This window comes from Parus major, chromosome 20 (assembly GCF_001522545.3).
Source record: "Parus major isolate Abel chromosome 20, Parus_major1.1, whole genome shotgun sequence".
Classification (NCBI taxonomy): Eukaryota; Metazoa; Chordata; class Aves; order Passeriformes; family Paridae; genus Parus; species Parus major.
The window spans coordinates 7,335,386-7,352,513 of record NC_031788.1 but is presented as its reverse complement, the minus strand read 5'-3'; the positions used below and the strand labels follow the sequence as shown (position 1 = coordinate 7,352,513).

General features: G+C 46.2%; 1 protein-coding gene across 8 annotated transcripts; it reads left to right on the top strand.

Annotated features, from left to right (window-relative positions):
- The first annotated feature begins 26 nt into the window (after window positions 1-26).
- Window positions 27-14,778, top strand: TPX2 (TPX2 microtubule nucleation factor). 8 transcript variants are annotated; one of them, XM_015647486.3, is made up of 18 exons: window positions 30-903; window positions 5,615-5,767; window positions 6,025-6,150; window positions 6,340-6,448; window positions 6,981-7,112; window positions 7,579-7,629; window positions 7,763-7,879; window positions 8,319-8,449; window positions 8,763-8,920; window positions 9,336-9,507; window positions 9,638-9,776; window positions 10,228-10,444; window positions 10,670-10,768; window positions 11,435-11,611; window positions 11,732-11,878; window positions 12,425-12,536; window positions 13,217-13,383; window positions 13,830-14,778. In XM_015647486.3, exons 2-18 carry the CDS (start codon window positions 5,665-5,667, stop codon window positions 13,938-13,940), a joined length of 2,268 nt encoding a protein of 755 aa, XP_015502972.1. In that variant the 5' UTR covers window positions 30-903; window positions 5,615-5,664; the 3' UTR covers window positions 13,941-14,778. The 8 variants fall into 8 exon arrangements, with proteins under 8 accessions (XP_033375061.1, XP_015502972.1, XP_015502970.1 ...); XM_015647484.3 differs by having other exon boundaries at window positions 13,196-13,383; XM_033519170.1 differs by lacking the exon at window positions 10,670-10,768 and having other exon boundaries at window positions 27-903; window positions 13,196-13,383.
- The last annotated feature ends 2,350 nt before the right edge of the window (window positions 14,779-17,128 follow it).

Genomic DNA, 17,128 nt, shown 5'->3' with positions numbered 1-17,128 from the left:
GCCGCTGCGCAGGCGCTAAGGTACCGGGCTGAGGGCGGAGCTCTGCCGCCCCCTGCTGGCCGCGGTAGGGTCAGCTCCGGCCTCCGCTCTCGCCGCTCCCTGCGGACTCGGTCTTGCCGCTGACACGGCCGCCGTCCCCTCACAGCAGTCCGAGGCTAACGTGAGGTGTTTTGTGTCTCCACAGTGCTCAGGGAGCTCGTGGCGGGGCTGTGAGAGGAGGTTCATGCAGGCAGTGCCGGAGCAGTGAAGGCGACTGTGACAGCCGGGGCCTGCCCCTCCGTTAACAGCTGTCTGTCCATCCGTCTCCAAAGCCACGGGGAAGATTATGCAGTACTTGGGGTCGATAACGCCACTCTGCAAAGGGCACTTTCTCCTCACAGCAGCGAGAAATCTGGCTGGTCTTACCAGGCGGTGGAATCCGCCTTCTCCGGGCCCAACAATCAGAAGGGCTGATCTGCTGAGAAGCAGCGGGAGGAAGCCGGGCAGCGGACACTGATAGAGCCGGAGTACTAGAGCCCGGCTCCGGTAGGCTCCTGCCCGGCCCCACGGCCGCACCCGCCCACCAGTCTCTGATAGGCCTTCCAGAACGACTCAAAGCACTGCCTTTTCTGATTGGTCTAATGTATCCCGCAATGCGTTATATGAGTTGTGGTTCGGTTCTCGCCCGGTCATTGTGGCGCTGTGCAAGCACCTACTACATTTCCCGTCAGGCTTTGCAGGGAGAACGCAACTGCGTTACTCGGCGTCTGCTTATCCGGGTCCTCAAGCGGTCCAGCTAATCAGCGCGTGTCAGGGCCGTACGCCGGCGCCGATTGGTGGGTTCGGACGGCCGAGCCCTGTTTGAAATCCGTTAACGGCGGCGGCAGAGGCGCCGCGCGGAGTGGCGGCGGCGCTGCTGCTGAGGTGAGTGCGGGGGTATTGGCTGGATGCCCCCAGCCTTGCTCCTCTATCCCCGATCCACAGCACTTCCCCATGTCTGGTTGTTCGTTCCAGCGAGGAGGCTGTTCCCCGGGCCTTCTTTGAGCCCAGGTATTGATAACGGGGCCAAGGGCTCGGCTGGGAAACGGATGCGGAAGGCGGCTCTGGCCGCTCAGCCTGTGACCGGAGCCGCTGTCGCGGTGCCTGGCGGGCGGGCCCGTAACGGAGCACTGGGGGCTGATTGCGAACCCCTCGCTCCCTGGGGAAGCTGAGCCCGGAGCCCCCGGCCGGCAGCGGGAGGAGCCGCCATGGCGGGCGGTTCCCGCTCCCCGGCGGGATCACGGTACTGGAGCGCTAGGCCTGTGCCTTACGGTGGGGTGGGTGCCTCGGGGGTGAGAGAGCGTTCTAAGCCTTTGACTAACCACGAAATTTGATGAAACAATGTATCTCACGACGGAAAATTCTGTAACTTCTCAGTCCAAATCCTGTTTCCCAGGAAAAAGAGGGAAGCAAAGCAGGCAAAACCTGGCCCAAGTAACAGAAAAAACATTAGGGGAGCTATTTTTATGCGGGGCTTTTTTTAAACTAGAGGACCTTCAACTTAATGTAACAATTAGTTGAGGTTATGCAAGCTAAAAATAATTTACTTTTCCTTGAACATCTATTTTTAGAATGTCCCATCTTCGTGTCTTCTGAAACTTGTGGGATCTTTTTTAGGGACCACGAGATATCAGGGCTGTTTATTTTTGGGAATGGGGGCGGGTCTGATAGCAGAGCAAAGGCTGTGCCAGCACTTTGGGCTGTTGGTCGGGGTGGTCTGTGGAACTCTCTGTGGCCTCAACTCTCAGCTGTTGAGAGTGAAAGGCTTTGTCTCCTAGTTTGAGCATTAAATGATGTAATAGCAGCATTCTGGGGGATGGTGAATCCAGTGTTGATTTTGTGCTGCAGAAAAGCCCCATTGAACTTTGAGTAAGGGACATGAGAGAGGAGGGAGAAGCTGTAGATCCAGACTGTTGTAAGTGTTCACTTAACCCTGCTCAGGGAAAAGCAAAGATGTAGGGTCACTTTCTGAGGCTGTTGGCATCATGTAGAGGGAGTTTAGGTGATGGCTTTGTGGTGGGATGATTCTTACCAGGCTGTGGTGACAGTACTTCAGAGAGGCAATTATATCCCTTTCTAATGCTGCAACTTGCATGTTAACCCCTGAAAACCTTGGATTACTATCCCAATAAAAAGAACAGAAAACTCTTGAATTGCAGGACAATGAAGAAGCTGCCAAGCTGAATTAAAGCTGCCTGGTTAGTGCAGCATCCTGTCTTTAAGTTGAAACCCAGCAGAATGCCCTGGAATTGCTGGAGCACGTTCCCATGCAGCTGCCTTAGACTTGGGGAAGGTTCTCTTGCTTATTCCTGGTTGCCTGTCTTGGGTTCTGAGGCATGTGGATCAGCTGGCTTTGTGTTTATCTGCTGGTGTAACTTAGAATAGCCTTGTGTGTCTGTTGTTTATTGTGCTTTCTGATCCTGTTAGGGTTTGCCATAAATAACATCTGTAACTTGTGAAGCTCAAGTGGTGTGTTGTGATAAGGCATCATCTCCAGTTCACCAGGACCTTGTTATCTATATTGCAAGGTGGCAAGAAAGCAGATCTCTTGGCCTTCCTTAGGATCTAGACTGGTTTGGGTTGGAAACCCAAATCATCTTGTTCTAACCCCCTATCACCATTCTGGGCAGAGACACCTTCCACTGGACCAGCCCTGTCCAACCTGTCCTTCAACACTTCCATGGATGGGGCAGCCCTTGCCAGAGCCTTACCACCCTCACAGGGAAGAATTTCTCCCTAATATCCAATCTAAATCTCTCCTCTTTTAGTTTGAAGCCATTCCCACTTGTCCTATCACAACCTTTCTGTGTCCCTATCACTTCTGTCCTTGCTACTCTCCAAAACTCCTCAATCCTCCTTCCCTCTGACCTTGTTTTCTCATCTTGGAATGCTGCATCCTATCTCAAACACCGTGGTCTGAATGACTGGGAGGCTTCTTTGTCCAGGCAGTTTGTGCTGTTGGCACAAAATTCACAGCTACATCGAGACAAAGACACTGAATACATCTGTCGTGGAATCGTGTCAGTATTTTAAAGCTAATTTGGATTAGAATGAGGTGTGAAGTTATTCCAAAATACCTATTGCACTTGTGGTTGGATCAGTCTTATTCTGGGATAGGAATGCTTGTTCCAATTTAGTGTAATCCTTTTTCAAAGCTAACTAATCTAAACCATGCCAAGGCACTCTTCTGGAACGTGCCAAAGTGTAGTTACTCAAAAGAAACCTGATGTCCAGAGAACCCACTGCCTCTTCCTCCCTGTGGGTACAGCTGTGCTGTTCTGGAAGCAAGTTTAGGTCAGTGAGTAGAGAGCAGACCTAGAAAGAAATGAAGGTTTTAACTAAGTAGTCACTTTATAGAAGGAATTTGGGGTGTTTTTGCAAGTGAGAAGATCAGATCCTCCTTTCCTGGCTCAGCAGCTCTGCAAACCAGGTGAAAGCTGATCCTGCAGAACGGGGGTGAGGGTTCCCCGGCTGGCTTGCTGCAGACACCCGTGTCGACACAAGAGGTGATGGATGTGGGGGAGAGCAGGGTCATGCTTTAAATCCACGCCGAGCTGTGTAGGATTACAGCATGCCTGTAATCACGCTTGGGGAAATGCACTCAGTGCCTGCTAATTAGGGAACGCCCCTATTAATGAGGAAAAACTTCCATGCCTCCCTTCTGGTGGATGAATGCCGTGGTGGAGAGAGAATTTTGGATTGAGATAAATGTGGTTGTGCTGTCAAAATCACAACCGGGTGTTTTAAAATGCCTGCAGGGAGTGGGCAGCGGGTGTTGGGCTGTGCTTGGCAGAGCCTCTTGGGATTGCAGATGCCTTGTGGTGGGCACAGGAGTGATAAATCACCAGAGCATTCCTGGCTGATCCCTGTCCTAGCCTGAGTCGGTGGGTGGAGGAGCAGGATGCCTCTCAGGGAGCTGCTTCTTCACCGTCAGTCCTGTTCCGGGCAGGACTTAGAGGATATGTAGGGATTTGAGGAGTGGATGCCATGAGTTCATCTGACTGAAATGGACTTTCTGGAGTTCAGTCACAATAACAGTTATCTCCCTGTTGTCTCTTTCAAGAATCGGAGTATGAAACTGAGGCAGTGATACAATCCTTTTCCTGACTATTTTCTTCTGTCTGGGATAGAGGGGAGAGAGAAGGGGTCAGTGAGGAGGTCAGTGATGAGGGTGGTGCCACTATGGAATATGGACTCTGCACAGTAAAAAGCTGCAAAGTGTAGCAGTGGGCACATGTAGCTATGAAACATGATGCCCAGAGCTCTGACTCTGACTGGAGAGGGTGAGGGGAGAATGCAGATGACGCATTTGATTTTTAAAAAAGTCTAAAGTGTTGACAGAAATTCTATCTTGATTAAGGGCAGTAGGAAAGCATTTGATTCCAGCCATGTCTCCAGCTCAGTTACAGTTGGTTTTGGCTCATGTTCTTCTGTTTGCCTTCTTTGGGCCCTACCTTGACATCTTCCCATCTGGGTAGCTGGTGCTTCTCTAATGACGTTTTTGCCTTTAACAATCACAGCTCTGCTCTGGGGAGCTGAAGGCTTCTCAGTGCACCCATCCTTGGGGCCCAGTGGTTGTGACCAGTGTGGTACCCCCTAAACATTGCTTTGCTTTACTCTTGACCATTTTCTTATTTATTGAGTTACACCATCTGGGTTTTGAACCATGTGTGGTCTGCCTAGACAGATGGTTTAGGGCTGAGGCTCTATGGGTTAGGAATATGCTGCTTTGGAATTTCTTGGGTTCATAAAAGCAAAGTTCAGGTGATTTCCTTGGGGGGTGTTTTATAACATCCTTGTGGGCTTTGCCTCACAGCTGTTCAAGGCATCACAAAAACACCTTTGCAAGAAGGTTTTGTCTTACTTTCAGGGTTTATAACTTTGTCACTGGCTTTATTCCTGTTCCGTTGAGTTTAATATCACCTGTTGACACAGGGACTCCTCTTGCTGTCAGTGCTTCATTAATTAGCTGCAGGGACTGTTTGACACGGGTCACAGTGCTCAGTTTGTTTATAGCCTGGCCAGCTTCGGGCTAGTGCTAAAGAATGCAAGAGGGCCTGACACTGCCCTCCTTCTGACTGTTTGCCCAGTAACAATGTTCTGGAGAGCCCTCTTCCTGCTTTGAAAATCAGTTAGAAGAGCACCTTTGTGTTACTAGTTCTTGTTTGTAGCCCTTCAGGGAGAGAGGCTGTGCATTGCAGTGCTCTGGAGTGAATCTCATCAGTTTTGTAAGTCCTTTAAGGGTAAGAACTCTTCTTTGTGTGTGGTGAGGGAAGGAAGTGCAAATCAGTTTGTCTCTGGAAAAGCTTTATACTTCTTAAAAAATTCTAGCACCTAGAGGTAGAAAAAAAATCCTGTCAAAACTTGATCTTTCTGATAGTTTGAACATGCAAATGTCAATAGTGGTGAAATCTCCTTAGCTTTGCAGATCAGCAGTAGAATAAAATTCTGCATTGCTCACGTGGAGTTCTGCCCAAAGGTGTGAAGTGCAAGAAGCAGGGACATACCAAAGGCTGTCCCAATGTCTGTCCCTAGAAACTCTATAGAGGAAGAGAGGTGGGGGATGATGCCACTGATACCCTGTTGTTTTCTAAAGGGCTGTAGCAGTGGAGACAGAGGGCTCGTGGGGACAGTGTGGCTGTGAAGATGTCTAAACCAGATTCCCGTTATTCTTTTGATGTCCCAAACATCTGCATCGATTTTGCAACTCTAAATGAGGATGATGTACACAACGCAGACTCCTGGTTTGGTAAGTTGCTTCCAACTCCTTGAGTTGTTTCCTCATTGGATGACACCTTGGTGTGATCCTTGTTTTGAGCCTGGTTTCTGTGCCAATTAATCATGTTAACTGCATCATTCATCATGTATAGGGTTTCTTTTGTTCTGTTTTTTTGTATTTAAATTTTATCATCTGTAACTTGACTTCGTTAGTCTCATAATGATGTTCTGGGGTATTGTTAGCAATTCCTAACACTGTGTGCAGTGAAAGCCTTTCTCTCCTTACAGACCAAAAGGCCAATCTGGAGAACGTCCCTCCTGCAGAAAATCTGGACAAGGTCTCACACTGCAACTCTGCTTTTTCAAAGCCTGATGTTATTCTCTCTTCTGTCCCATCACAAGAAGTAGCAATGAGTAAGCTGGCATGGTGTGGCAGGGAGGGAATAAATTTTACCTGCTTTTCACTGACAAAATGGACAGGCCTCTGTCTGGCTTTTGTGGGGCCATCTTCATAAACTCTTATCTGTGAAGTCTCACATGGTTTTACTTGTAGTTGTGCTGTATGTGTATATGTAGATGAGCTGACACTTTCCCCTTTCTCAGGTGAAAGAGATGGTGAAGCAGAATGTGCCCAGGGCAACGCGGTCCCTCAGAATATTGTTGGGTCCCTGGCAACCTGGAGAGCTGCTGCCCCTGCAGAGGCCCCTCAGAGGTGAAATATTTGTGTTCAGTCTGTACAATGATTGATGATAGTGTAACTAAGCAGGTTGTTGGTCTCAGGATCTGCAGTTCTAGCTGTTCTTGGGGTATCCTGTGGGGCTGGAGTTCTCCAACATGGAGATCGTGTATTGGGACACCTGATCTGCTGGCTAAGCTGGAGGGGCAGTCTCTAGGGTGGAAATGTAATGCAGTGTCTCACATACTTGTCAAATGAGACTCGACAGCACCAGGAGCTTCTGGAATGTGAGGATATCTGAAACTGAGATGGCTTATAAAGTTTCTTTGTTTATATCTGCAGAACTCATTCTTGATATGAATGCAAGGGGCTCTGCATGCTCATATATAGCAAAGAGTATTTAGTTTATGGATTGTTAAACTGTAATAAATCATGCTGCATCTAGATTGTGTTAAAAACAGTTTTTGTGGTGGAGTTAGGGGATGCACTGACACAAAAAGTGTTATCCAGGGCATGTGTCTCCTCAGATCTGTGGGAAAACTGACCTATGCTTTCTGTCCTACTCTAGACCAGGCAGGAGACCGGCTACAAAGCAGGGGAAAACCCAGCAGTGCAAGCAGCCAGGCAGAATCAAAGCAGAGAGAATTGCTAATGCCCTGGATAATAAGGAAGATGTTCCACCCTTGAAGAAAATGAGAATGTATGTCATCCAAGTCCTTCTGTTTAGGGCTGGGAAAAGCCTGGCTACCACCTGGCTGAGAACATTCTTATAGGAAAGTTAGGGGGTGGTGGCTGGAACTGGTTGCTGATACTGGTTTCATGAACAAGAAATGGCTGTAAATGCTGAAGGAATTGTTCTGTTTGGAGGTAGAGATGTGAATGAAATAAGCATGGGCTTCTTCACCTTCTTACTCAGTGTCTGTCAGTTTTAAATTTGTCTGAGCTTATCCATCCGGAAGTCATCAGGCAGTCATTAGCTATGAAAGAGTCACAGCTAAAATATTTCTCAAATTAACTTAACTACTAAAGTATCATATGGTGATAAGCTTGAGGTCAGGAAATTGAAGTGTGATCTTTGAAATACCACTGTACCTCGATGATCTACAGTGTACCTCCCTTCTCCAGAAAAGTTCCAAAAACTCAGTAATTCATATTCCCTTCTGCAGCCTTAGACTACTGGGGAAAGCTGCATGGTCTATACCTGGGCCTGGGATGAGGTAAGGCCAGCCTGGCATACCTTAGACCTCACCAGGTGTTGGGATGTTGTGCATAGTGGTGAGACCTGCTGGTGATCATTTATTTAGGGCACAGTTAATTCAAGGGGTTTGCCCTAATAACTTTTTCTCTTAGTTCTGGTAGCAGAGAGAAGGTGACAGAAGCATCCACAGAGCCCCTGCAGGATCCTGACCTCTCCCCAGAGAGAGGGAAAAGCAAACTGACCATGCCCTCCACGCCAACAATGTTGAAGTACGTGGCTTTCTTGTGACTTGTGTGCTAATCACAGTTGATTTAGGTGACAGTCCTGGCTGAGTGTTTTCAGCTTCAACTTAGCATGTGATGGTATCACATTTAGTAAACACTGGATCAAGGCAACAATATTAGGATAAAATGTACTTCAACAGCTGAACCTGTGCACAGGAAAACTTTTGCTTTTCTTTTGAGAAAAAAGTTGTTCTTCCTAATGGATGAAGAATGCACACAGAAGATGGGTCTGTATGATAGCAGTTAGCTGTGAGATTTCTTGAACAAACAAAACCCAAGCAGATCCCTTCTAAAGAACATGGTTTTATAGCTGACGATGGCTCTGCAGTGAGGGTGTGCAGATAAGCATGTTCCTTGCACTAACATCATGGTAATAACCAGGGAAGCAGGAAGGCATATCTTAATTTTTAATGTGTTTCTGCAGGAGGACCAAACCTGGCAAGCTGAAGAGTACAGAGGAGCAGGAGCTGGAAAAGATGCAGCAGTTGCAGCAGGAGGTTATGGAGCTGCGGAAGAAGAATGAGGAGTCTCTGAAAGCAGCTATTGCTGGAGCAGGTGGGCTCTGTCTGAATTGCCAAATGAAGCTGCATTGGGTTCAGCTGGAGAGTGCTGCACAGAGCTGTGCGAGTACCTTTGAAAACAAGCATTCCAGACGTTGAAATAAATATTAGGAGCCTTTTAATGTAGATTAGCCCCTAAACTGCCTGGAAACAGGTATGTTTGGGTTACATTTTGAAAAGTTAAAGATCAGTTCTCTAAAAGCTTACCTGGTTGTTAGAAATCTAATGCGCTTTTTTTTTTTTTTTTTCCTGCAAATCCTACCCCACAGCAAAAGGCTTCCAGTCCTTACATGTTTTTTTTCCTCTAGGACAACCCATGAAGAGACCTGTTGGTCAAGTAACAAAGCCAATTGATTTCCATTTCTGCACGGAGACTAGAATTAAACAGAATGTGGAAAGCCAGCCTGGGAATGAATACAAGGAACTGGATTTTGCAGCAGTACTGAGGAAGCATCCCCCTTCTCCGGTGAGAGGCAGAGTGTTGCCAGCACTCAGCTTGCTGATTCTTACCATCACCTCCCTTCTGGTTGTGCAATGCTTGGGCTGATACCCACAGAGAGGTTACCACAGGAGAAGCAGGCATTGTGCAAACGTGACTGCAAACTTCCTGTGTGTCTGTGTAGCCACAAGACTCAAAGGAAACCTTGTGGAAAAAGGAGCTCTTTAATGTCAGATCTTCCAGTCATTCCACTTTGTGCTTTAATGTGCTCGATACAGTTTCCCAATATAACTTGTGCATGTTCAGACTGTGAACACTTGTGCTTAATGTGAGGTGTTACCTTCTTTTCAGTGAGAGGAAGGGACAGATATTGTGCGTCAGTGGGGAAAGGAAATGTCATTGAAGCCTCCTGGCCATTCTGACTCTGGTTTTCTGTCTCCAGGTGCGAATGCCAAAGGGACCCACTGTTCCCAAACCTTTCAATCTATCCCAGGGAAAAAAAAGAAAACTTGAAGAAGCCACAACAGAATATGTGTCCTTTGCTGAGCAGGTAGAAGCATTCCAAAAACGCACACCTCCTCGTTACCATTTGAGGAGCAGGAAATCTGAGGAAGGTGAGTGGTTCTGGCTATGTCCACAGACATGGTGGTAGAGCAAGAGATGCTTTGACTACTCTGAACAAATGGCATGTGTCTGTTGCAGGCCTTGCCATTAACTGCTGGTCTCTGTGACTTGAATTTGTAGGCTCAGTTTCAAAAAAGCCGGTGAAGGCTCAGCTCACACACCCCAAAACTCCAGTGCTGCGAACAAAGCAGCGCTTGAGACCTGTCACCTGCAAAACTGCTGCAGATTTAGAAGCAGAGGAAATAGAGAAAATTCAACAGTAAGTAAAGCCTTACTCTAATCCTCCAGGGGATGATTGTACCAGACTGGAAATATTTTTCAGATTCCAAAATGTCACGTTTCTGAAATACCCTTTTTGTGTAAAAGAATGAGTAGCATGCACGATTGAGATTGCTTTAGTTTGTTCATGATTCTTTAGTTCTGATTGTAGGGAAGTGAAATATAAACCATTCTGGAGAAAGTGCTCTTAGGATAGCTGATATTGGGTTGAGTGCAGCTTGTGATGAGTAAAACAAACCCAATATAGCAATGCAGCCTGCATGCACTTCAAAACTCGCCTGTAGGCAAAGGTTTGGATTTCTAGGAAAACAATCTATAAGATTTTTCTTATTAATCTTACTGTTTTGAAGGCAGAGGAAGAATTGCTAGCTAGAGCTGCACACTAATGTACAATGTACACAAATGTGACTGTTTCCATTGTTCCTGCATAGGTACAAATTCAAAGCACGAGAAGTCAATCCCAAAATTTTTGAGGGTGGTCCCCTCCTGCCCAAGAAACCCTCTGTGAAGGAACTCACCCAACCCATCGGCTTTCAGTTGGAAATAGAAAAAAGGATTCAGGAGCGTGAGAGTAAGAAGCAGCATGAAGAAGAGCACTTCGAATTCCATTCCAGGCCATGTCCCACAAAAATCCTGGAGGATGTTGTGGTGAGAAGTTTATTAACACTCAGCCTTAGGAATTGGACCTCAGGTGGCAATGAGCTTCAAATTGTTTGTAGCTATGTTGCATTATGTGTTTAATGATCTTAGTAAACAGTGTCTGTCATTAGGTAAGAACCGCAGCAGGTGTGTCCTGTGCTTGTCAGGTTGTTTGTCTGAGGCATTTCCTTGGCACTTGGCCTTGGGTAACTCCTTACTGGCTCTTCTGAACAGGGTGTTCCAGAGAAGAAAACACTTCCTGTTACAGTCCCCAAGTCTCCAGCCTTTACCTTGAGAAGCAGGACCCGTGTATCTGGCAGAGAGGAAAGAAAGGTAATAGTTGTGATGAGGCTGGAGCCAGGCCCAGGTCTCACTGCAGTGCCTGTCGTGCCTCTGGATGTGGGTGGGATGCTCTGGGGCTGGAGGCCCCTTCCTTCACTCCTGTGAGCAGTTCCTCCACTGGTTACCTTTGCCTGTGCCATTCACTTCAAACAATCTGGTTATTGCCAGTCATTTTACAGAAACTGAGTTCTCATTAAGAATGAAATCATTTAAATGCTAGGGCACTGATGAGGGTTTCTGAGGTGTTGCTGCTATGAATGAGGAAAGAGAACTGCTTACATTTCTCATCCTTCCCTATTCTGTCACTGAAGGTAGATATTACACATGACCTTTCTTCTCCCTGAGGTGGGGAGCAGGATTCTGAAAGCTTCACATCCTTCTTCCTTTCCTTCTTGTCAAGAGGATATTAAATAATTAGTCTAATTTGGATGAGAATTGAGAGTGGTTTCAAAAAAGGAAGAATTGGGCCTGTGGTTCAGGATGCCAGTAAATTGGTACTTCTTGGATTCCTAATTTTTGCAGTGTCCGCTGTTAATGTGACCCTGTTGTGCCCCTTATTAAAGGAGCTCATTCAAAGCTCTTTGTGGCTTTGCTTGGCAGGAGTTACAGTCTATACAAAAGTAAAAAAATCAGATGCTAAAGCTAATATCCCTTTAGGAAAAAGAAGAGGCAGCTGTGATCAAAGCTAATCCTATGCCACATTATGGAGTGCCCTTCAAACCCAAAATGCCAGAGCAGAGGCATGTGGAAGTTTGCCCCTTCTCTTTCGATGCCCGGGACAGAGAGCGACAAATACAAAAAGAGAAAAAAATAGAAGAACTACAGAAGGAAGAGGTAAGAATGCAAAGCTACCTTGGAATCCACTCCTTCAGTAAAAAGAGTGTGACAGGATTTGCTGTTGTCCATTAAACTTCCAAGGAAAGGACAAGAAATATTTTGAGTTGTTTATTTCAGGTGCCGAAGTTCAAAGCGTTGCCTCTGCCTTACTTTGACCAAGTTAAACTGCCAGAAAAGAAGGTCAAAACCCCAACTCAGCCTGAACCATTCCATCTGCAGGTGGATGAACGGGGAGCTGCCAAGCTCCAGAGCTGGAAACAGCAGGTAGAATGAAAAGAATAATGGGAATGACCAGACTTAAAGCAGCTGGTGGAGTTGTGGTTGACTACAGAAACTGTCCCCCTTGAATTGAATCAGTAGCTGGGTTGGAGCAAGGAATTTTTCAGTACTTGGCATGACACTTGTGCTATGGGTTAAGGGACTGGTCAATGGTTTGTTTTTATTTTTCTCCCTTCATAGTAAATTATGGCATTTACCACGACTGTATGAACAGCTGTGGGGTGTTTTCTAAGCCGTAGCTGTATGCAGCTGAATTTGCTGACTACCTCCAGGAGTTTATTGACACATAAATAATATACTGCTTTTCTCATGTGAAGTCTGCAGTGGGCACCTGAAACTTTCTTCAGGCTATTATTGGCAAAGCAACTGTCAGGCTAGAAGTGACACCACTTTTTGGCTTTAATATAATATTATATGGAAATTGTTTGACTAAATCAGCATGGCTTTTCCAGTGTAGGGAGTGCCAGAGTCTGGGTCACAGGGAGATGGTCTCTTTCTGCCTGGCACTTGACGTGCTCTCTTCTCTTGCAGCTTAAAGAAGACTTGCAAAGGCAAAAAGAAGCAGCATGCTTTAAGGCTCGACCCAACACAGTGATGTACCAGGAGCCTTTTGTGCCCAAAAAGGAACATAAGATGCTCTCAGGTAGAGTTGCAAGTACTTTCTACATGGGCTTGGCTGATAGCTCAGAACTGATGCAATTAAGTGATGTCTTTTCTGGCTGTTTCCTCTTCTTCATCAACACAGCCAATAGTGCACTGCCTTGCATTTAATCAACTAATTGCCTAACAGCTTGTATCCCCTGGGAGCAGGGGGATTTCCTCTCCGCCCCTCTGTCTTGCTCCAGCATGGCAGCTGTATTTAGCAGCTCTGCTGCAATTGGCAGATGATTGATGTGTGCCAGCTCAGGATAAGGGTACTGAGAATGTGAGGAGCTCCCTGCAGAGACAGCTGGCATTTCTGCAGCGCTGTCACTCTTTCCCTCCCGTTTCTAATGAGTTGAAGGCAACTACTGCTTGGGTAGGCTGAGATTTGTAGAGCATAAAACCAGCCAAAAGCTTGTTTGTACTAACAATTGTGTGCTTGCTCCCTCCCATGAGAATACCCATGACAGGGTGACGTCTGCATTAACACTGCTTACGTCTGGGAGTAAAGTTTTCTCTTTTCCTGAAGCCTGGAGGTATCTACTAACCACCCTTGCCAAGGGGAAGCTCTCCAAAGGGAGGCTTCCATTGACATTAGTACTGCTCTGCTTTACCTGATGGTCTTTGAACCAATGTTATCTCCTCTATTTCTAAACTTAGAGAGCCTTTCTGGTTCTGTAGTTCCTGAAAGCTTTGAGCTGGCAACAGAAAGAAGAGCAAAAGAACGGCAAGAATTTGAAAAGCGATTGGCAGACGCAGAAGCCTTAAGGGAGAGGTATGAGGAGCAGATCAGGCAGCAACAAGAGGAGCGTGAAAAGGAAGAAGTTGCTAAGCTAAGACAAGAAATGGTAAGTGAGCTGTTTCTGAGCAAAGGCTGTAAAGTAACCCAAAGGAATGTGGGAACATCTTTACGGAGCTAATGTCACAGTTGAGCTGTGCTAAAACTGCCTTTTCAAAGTTCCCTTTTGCAAATTGATGACTCACTAACTTCACAACTGGTTTAAAAAACCTGAACCTACAAAACTGTGCAAACAAAGAAGGCAGCTGTGCTGAGATGGCTGAGTTTTGGAGCTGCACATGTGTAGTTATCAAAGCAGAATCATCTAAGTAAAACCCACAACCCCCAGCATGTGCTGTGTTTTCTCACTACCTCACTCCAGTGCCCAGGGTGGTGTGGTGGTTTCAGGCAGATACTTGCCTTCACCTCAACCACAGCTCACCTGAAAAATTCAGCTTCATCATAACTGCAAACATTTGTTTTGTTTTGCCCTTTCTTATATTTATTTTTTCACAGGTTCACAAGGCAAACCCAATACGCAAATACCGCAGCGTAGAAGTGAAGCCCAGTGATCAACCACTGACTATGCCAAAGTCTCCCAACTTCTCAGACAGATTCCGATGCTGATGAGCATCCATGTGATAACTGGAGGGAGATCTCATCCTTCTCCACTCCCTTGGTAGGAGAGAGAGAGCAGTTGTTTTTCCAAGACTGCTCAGTCTGAACTCCTGTGCTTGGTTCCATTGTTGTACTGAGTAGTTAAATTCCACCTGAGCCCATGGCATTTCAGCAGTGCCTCCTGGCCTCACTGTGTATCCAGACCCTGTCTTCTCTAGAGACTAAACCAAGTTTTGATATTGCATATTGATATTGTTTTGATATAGATATTGTGTACCTAACTAAATAAAAAATCCTAATCTGCTTGCTGTCTCTGGCTAGTGAAGCCCTTTCCTGCAGAAGAGTTTTTGGTAAAGACTGACCATGCAGATGTGTGCATCTGGCAGAGCTGTTTTGTGTTTGTACACTAAGTGCTATTTTCAAGTGTCTATTTTTTAGCCTTTTAGTCTTCATTTAGCTTGAATTGTGTTAAGTGAGGTTTCTTCAAGCCGCTGTAGTGTGGGTCTGGCCTTCCTTGTTAATGTTCAGATGACCACAGATATAAATCTTGTCAATTCTTAAAAGTAGTTCTTTGTGTATATTAGAGCATTAAACCATCTTGCTGTTTTATAGCCGAAGTGCTTCTATTTGGGGAACCATTTATCTGGCAAGTGACTTGCTGTGAGCTGCTGCACCAGCTCCTGCCAGTACAGGTCTCTTGGCCACAGAGCCATCAGCATCTCTGGCCAGTTTGGGCAGTGAGCAGAGATGAATATAGCCCAAGTGCTCAAATGTCCTGGAGGACAAAACTGCTGGCATTGTGAAGAGTGGATCTAGATTAAAGTTTTAATTATTATTTCTTACTTAATATTGTGCTGTGATTTCTTACCTTTGTTTTGCTGATACAGCTGTGAGCGGGACTGCTTGCTACTGTTGTGCTGCTTAGAAGAGGTGGGGCAGGGGGGAAAGGGGAAATTGAGAATTAATTTGTCCTGACTGGACAAACTTTCTGGTTTGGTGGTTATAGAAAATATTGTTTATTATTTCATCTGAATTAAGATACTATTGAAGTATTCCCAGAGTGTGTAGCTGTTTATTCAGATTTTTGGGTGAAAAAGAGAGTTCAAACTTGGGGTTAGAGTCTAGCAAAGGGGCTGGTTAGAGGTGCTGTCCCATTCTTGCCAAAACACACCAAACAATTGCTATTTTCTACTCCTAGATTGAGAGAGGTAACAGTGGAAGAAAGTCCTTAGAGACCTAAATTCCAAGATGAACATGTATTGTACCTGAGGGATGATGTTTCTGCAGGAATTATCCTAAAACAGGTGATGCTCAGGAGATGTCATTGTGGAACAGTTGTGGTCTCTACAAGAGTGTTTCAAAGTGCACCAGCCTCAAACTTCAGTGCTGGGATTAAGAGGAGAAAAGCCACCCACACTTAAATACAAGGATTCTTTTAAAAATTAAAGGTTTTCTGCAGTTAGTAACTGAGGAACTGTTGCCATTAAAGGATGAATGACCCTGTGGCAGTGTGGGTTCTTAGAAATGGTGAGCTCAGATATGGCTCCATTTTGCTCAGGTTTCAGCTTTTTCTTCCCTTCTCCTGAGGATCTTTATGTAGCTGTAGCAGAGGTTGGCCCAAAAGCTTGATCTATTCACCCAATCTGCCTTCAGACACATTTTTTTGACTTTGCTGATAGCCCTGTGTCACTGAGCTAAGAGTTACAAGACAGACAGAAAAACTGCTGTCACTGCTGCTGTGACAATTGGAGGTAGTGGCTGGGGCACAAGGGATATGTCAGCATCTTCTTCTTGAAAGCAAAAATCTGTGGGGGTCTGCCTTAACCCCATTTCTGTCATGGTGGAACTGTTCCCCGTGATCTGCTGCTGGATGGGGACATCACAGAACCTCAGATGTGCTGTCGGGGAGCCCTTGCTTTTTCCTCGAGTGCCAGCTCTGGAAAAGGCAGCGTGTGGGCAGCAGGAGCTGCAAATATTTATGATGAGTCAGGGGGAAGCTGGAATGATGATGAGCTGCTGAAGAATGTGAAGGCAAGCAGGATCATGAGGCCATGGAACTGGAGCAGCCACCAATCCCTGAAGGATGAAGCAGCTGGATTTCCCTGATGACCCTACATGGCCTCTTCTGCCTTGAGGAAGGGGTTGTGTGCCTGACAGCTTGGCAGTATTTTTTCCCCAATGGTATCATTTGGGTCTAATAAAAGATATTACAACTTCCCCCAAACATGGCCTCTTGTATTCCCCATGCACTGCTAACAGGGGCAGGAGCCTCAGGCAGCTGTGCCTCTAAGGGTCTGGGGTGTTTGTACGAGCTTGGAGTCACCCACCAGGTTCTCACGGGCTGGGATGTGGGACCTGTTCTCTTAATTAGGAGGGAAGTGGTGACATGGTGGGAAAACTAGTGTACAAAGTATAAAAATCATGTCCTAAAGGAGCTGGATGTTGGAAGGGATGGGATTTGACCAAGGCTTCAGGAGGGAAATGGTGGTAGGTGATTTTTCCCGTGCCAGGGAGAACAAATTTACAGGATGAGAGCAAGAGACTGGGATTTAACTAACTGCTGTTCCAACACCTCCCTTTAGAGTCAGAGCAGGTTGAGAGGCTGATGTAAAATCTATAGTCTCCCTATGGATTTTACAAAAACATTTTTGTATTACAGTACTCAAAGCTGATCCATCACCTTTATGTGCATGCCTTGAGAGCAATGAGTGGGAGGAGTTTAGGAGAGATCTGGGTACAAAATCTTCCTCTGCTCCCTTTCTAGTTGAACTGTACTCAATTTGTTATCAAAATAATTTGCTGAACACAGACTAGAGCTGAAACTTAAAGGCAGACAATGTTTTCCTGGACTTTCATGCTGAATTTCAAGATCAACTTATCTGGTGAATAAATTATGAAAAGGCTTGATGATGCTCTCAAACCACAGCTTTGCCTCTCCTTTCTCTCTCCATTGGGAAACCTTTACAGCTGCTTGTGTGACCTGGCCTGAACCTGGAAAGAACTGGACCTGGGCAAGTCCTGGTGCTCCCAGATGCTGCTGCTGGTGGCCATCACTCTGGGTGCTCTTTTGTTGATGCTGGGATTTTTCCTTGTCTCTCCCCATCACCTTGCTGACACCTGTCACGACAGGATGGCAGCTCGTGGTGGAAGCCCTGGTTCTGATGGAAGCAGTTAAGCCAGACGGCCTGGCTGGTTTG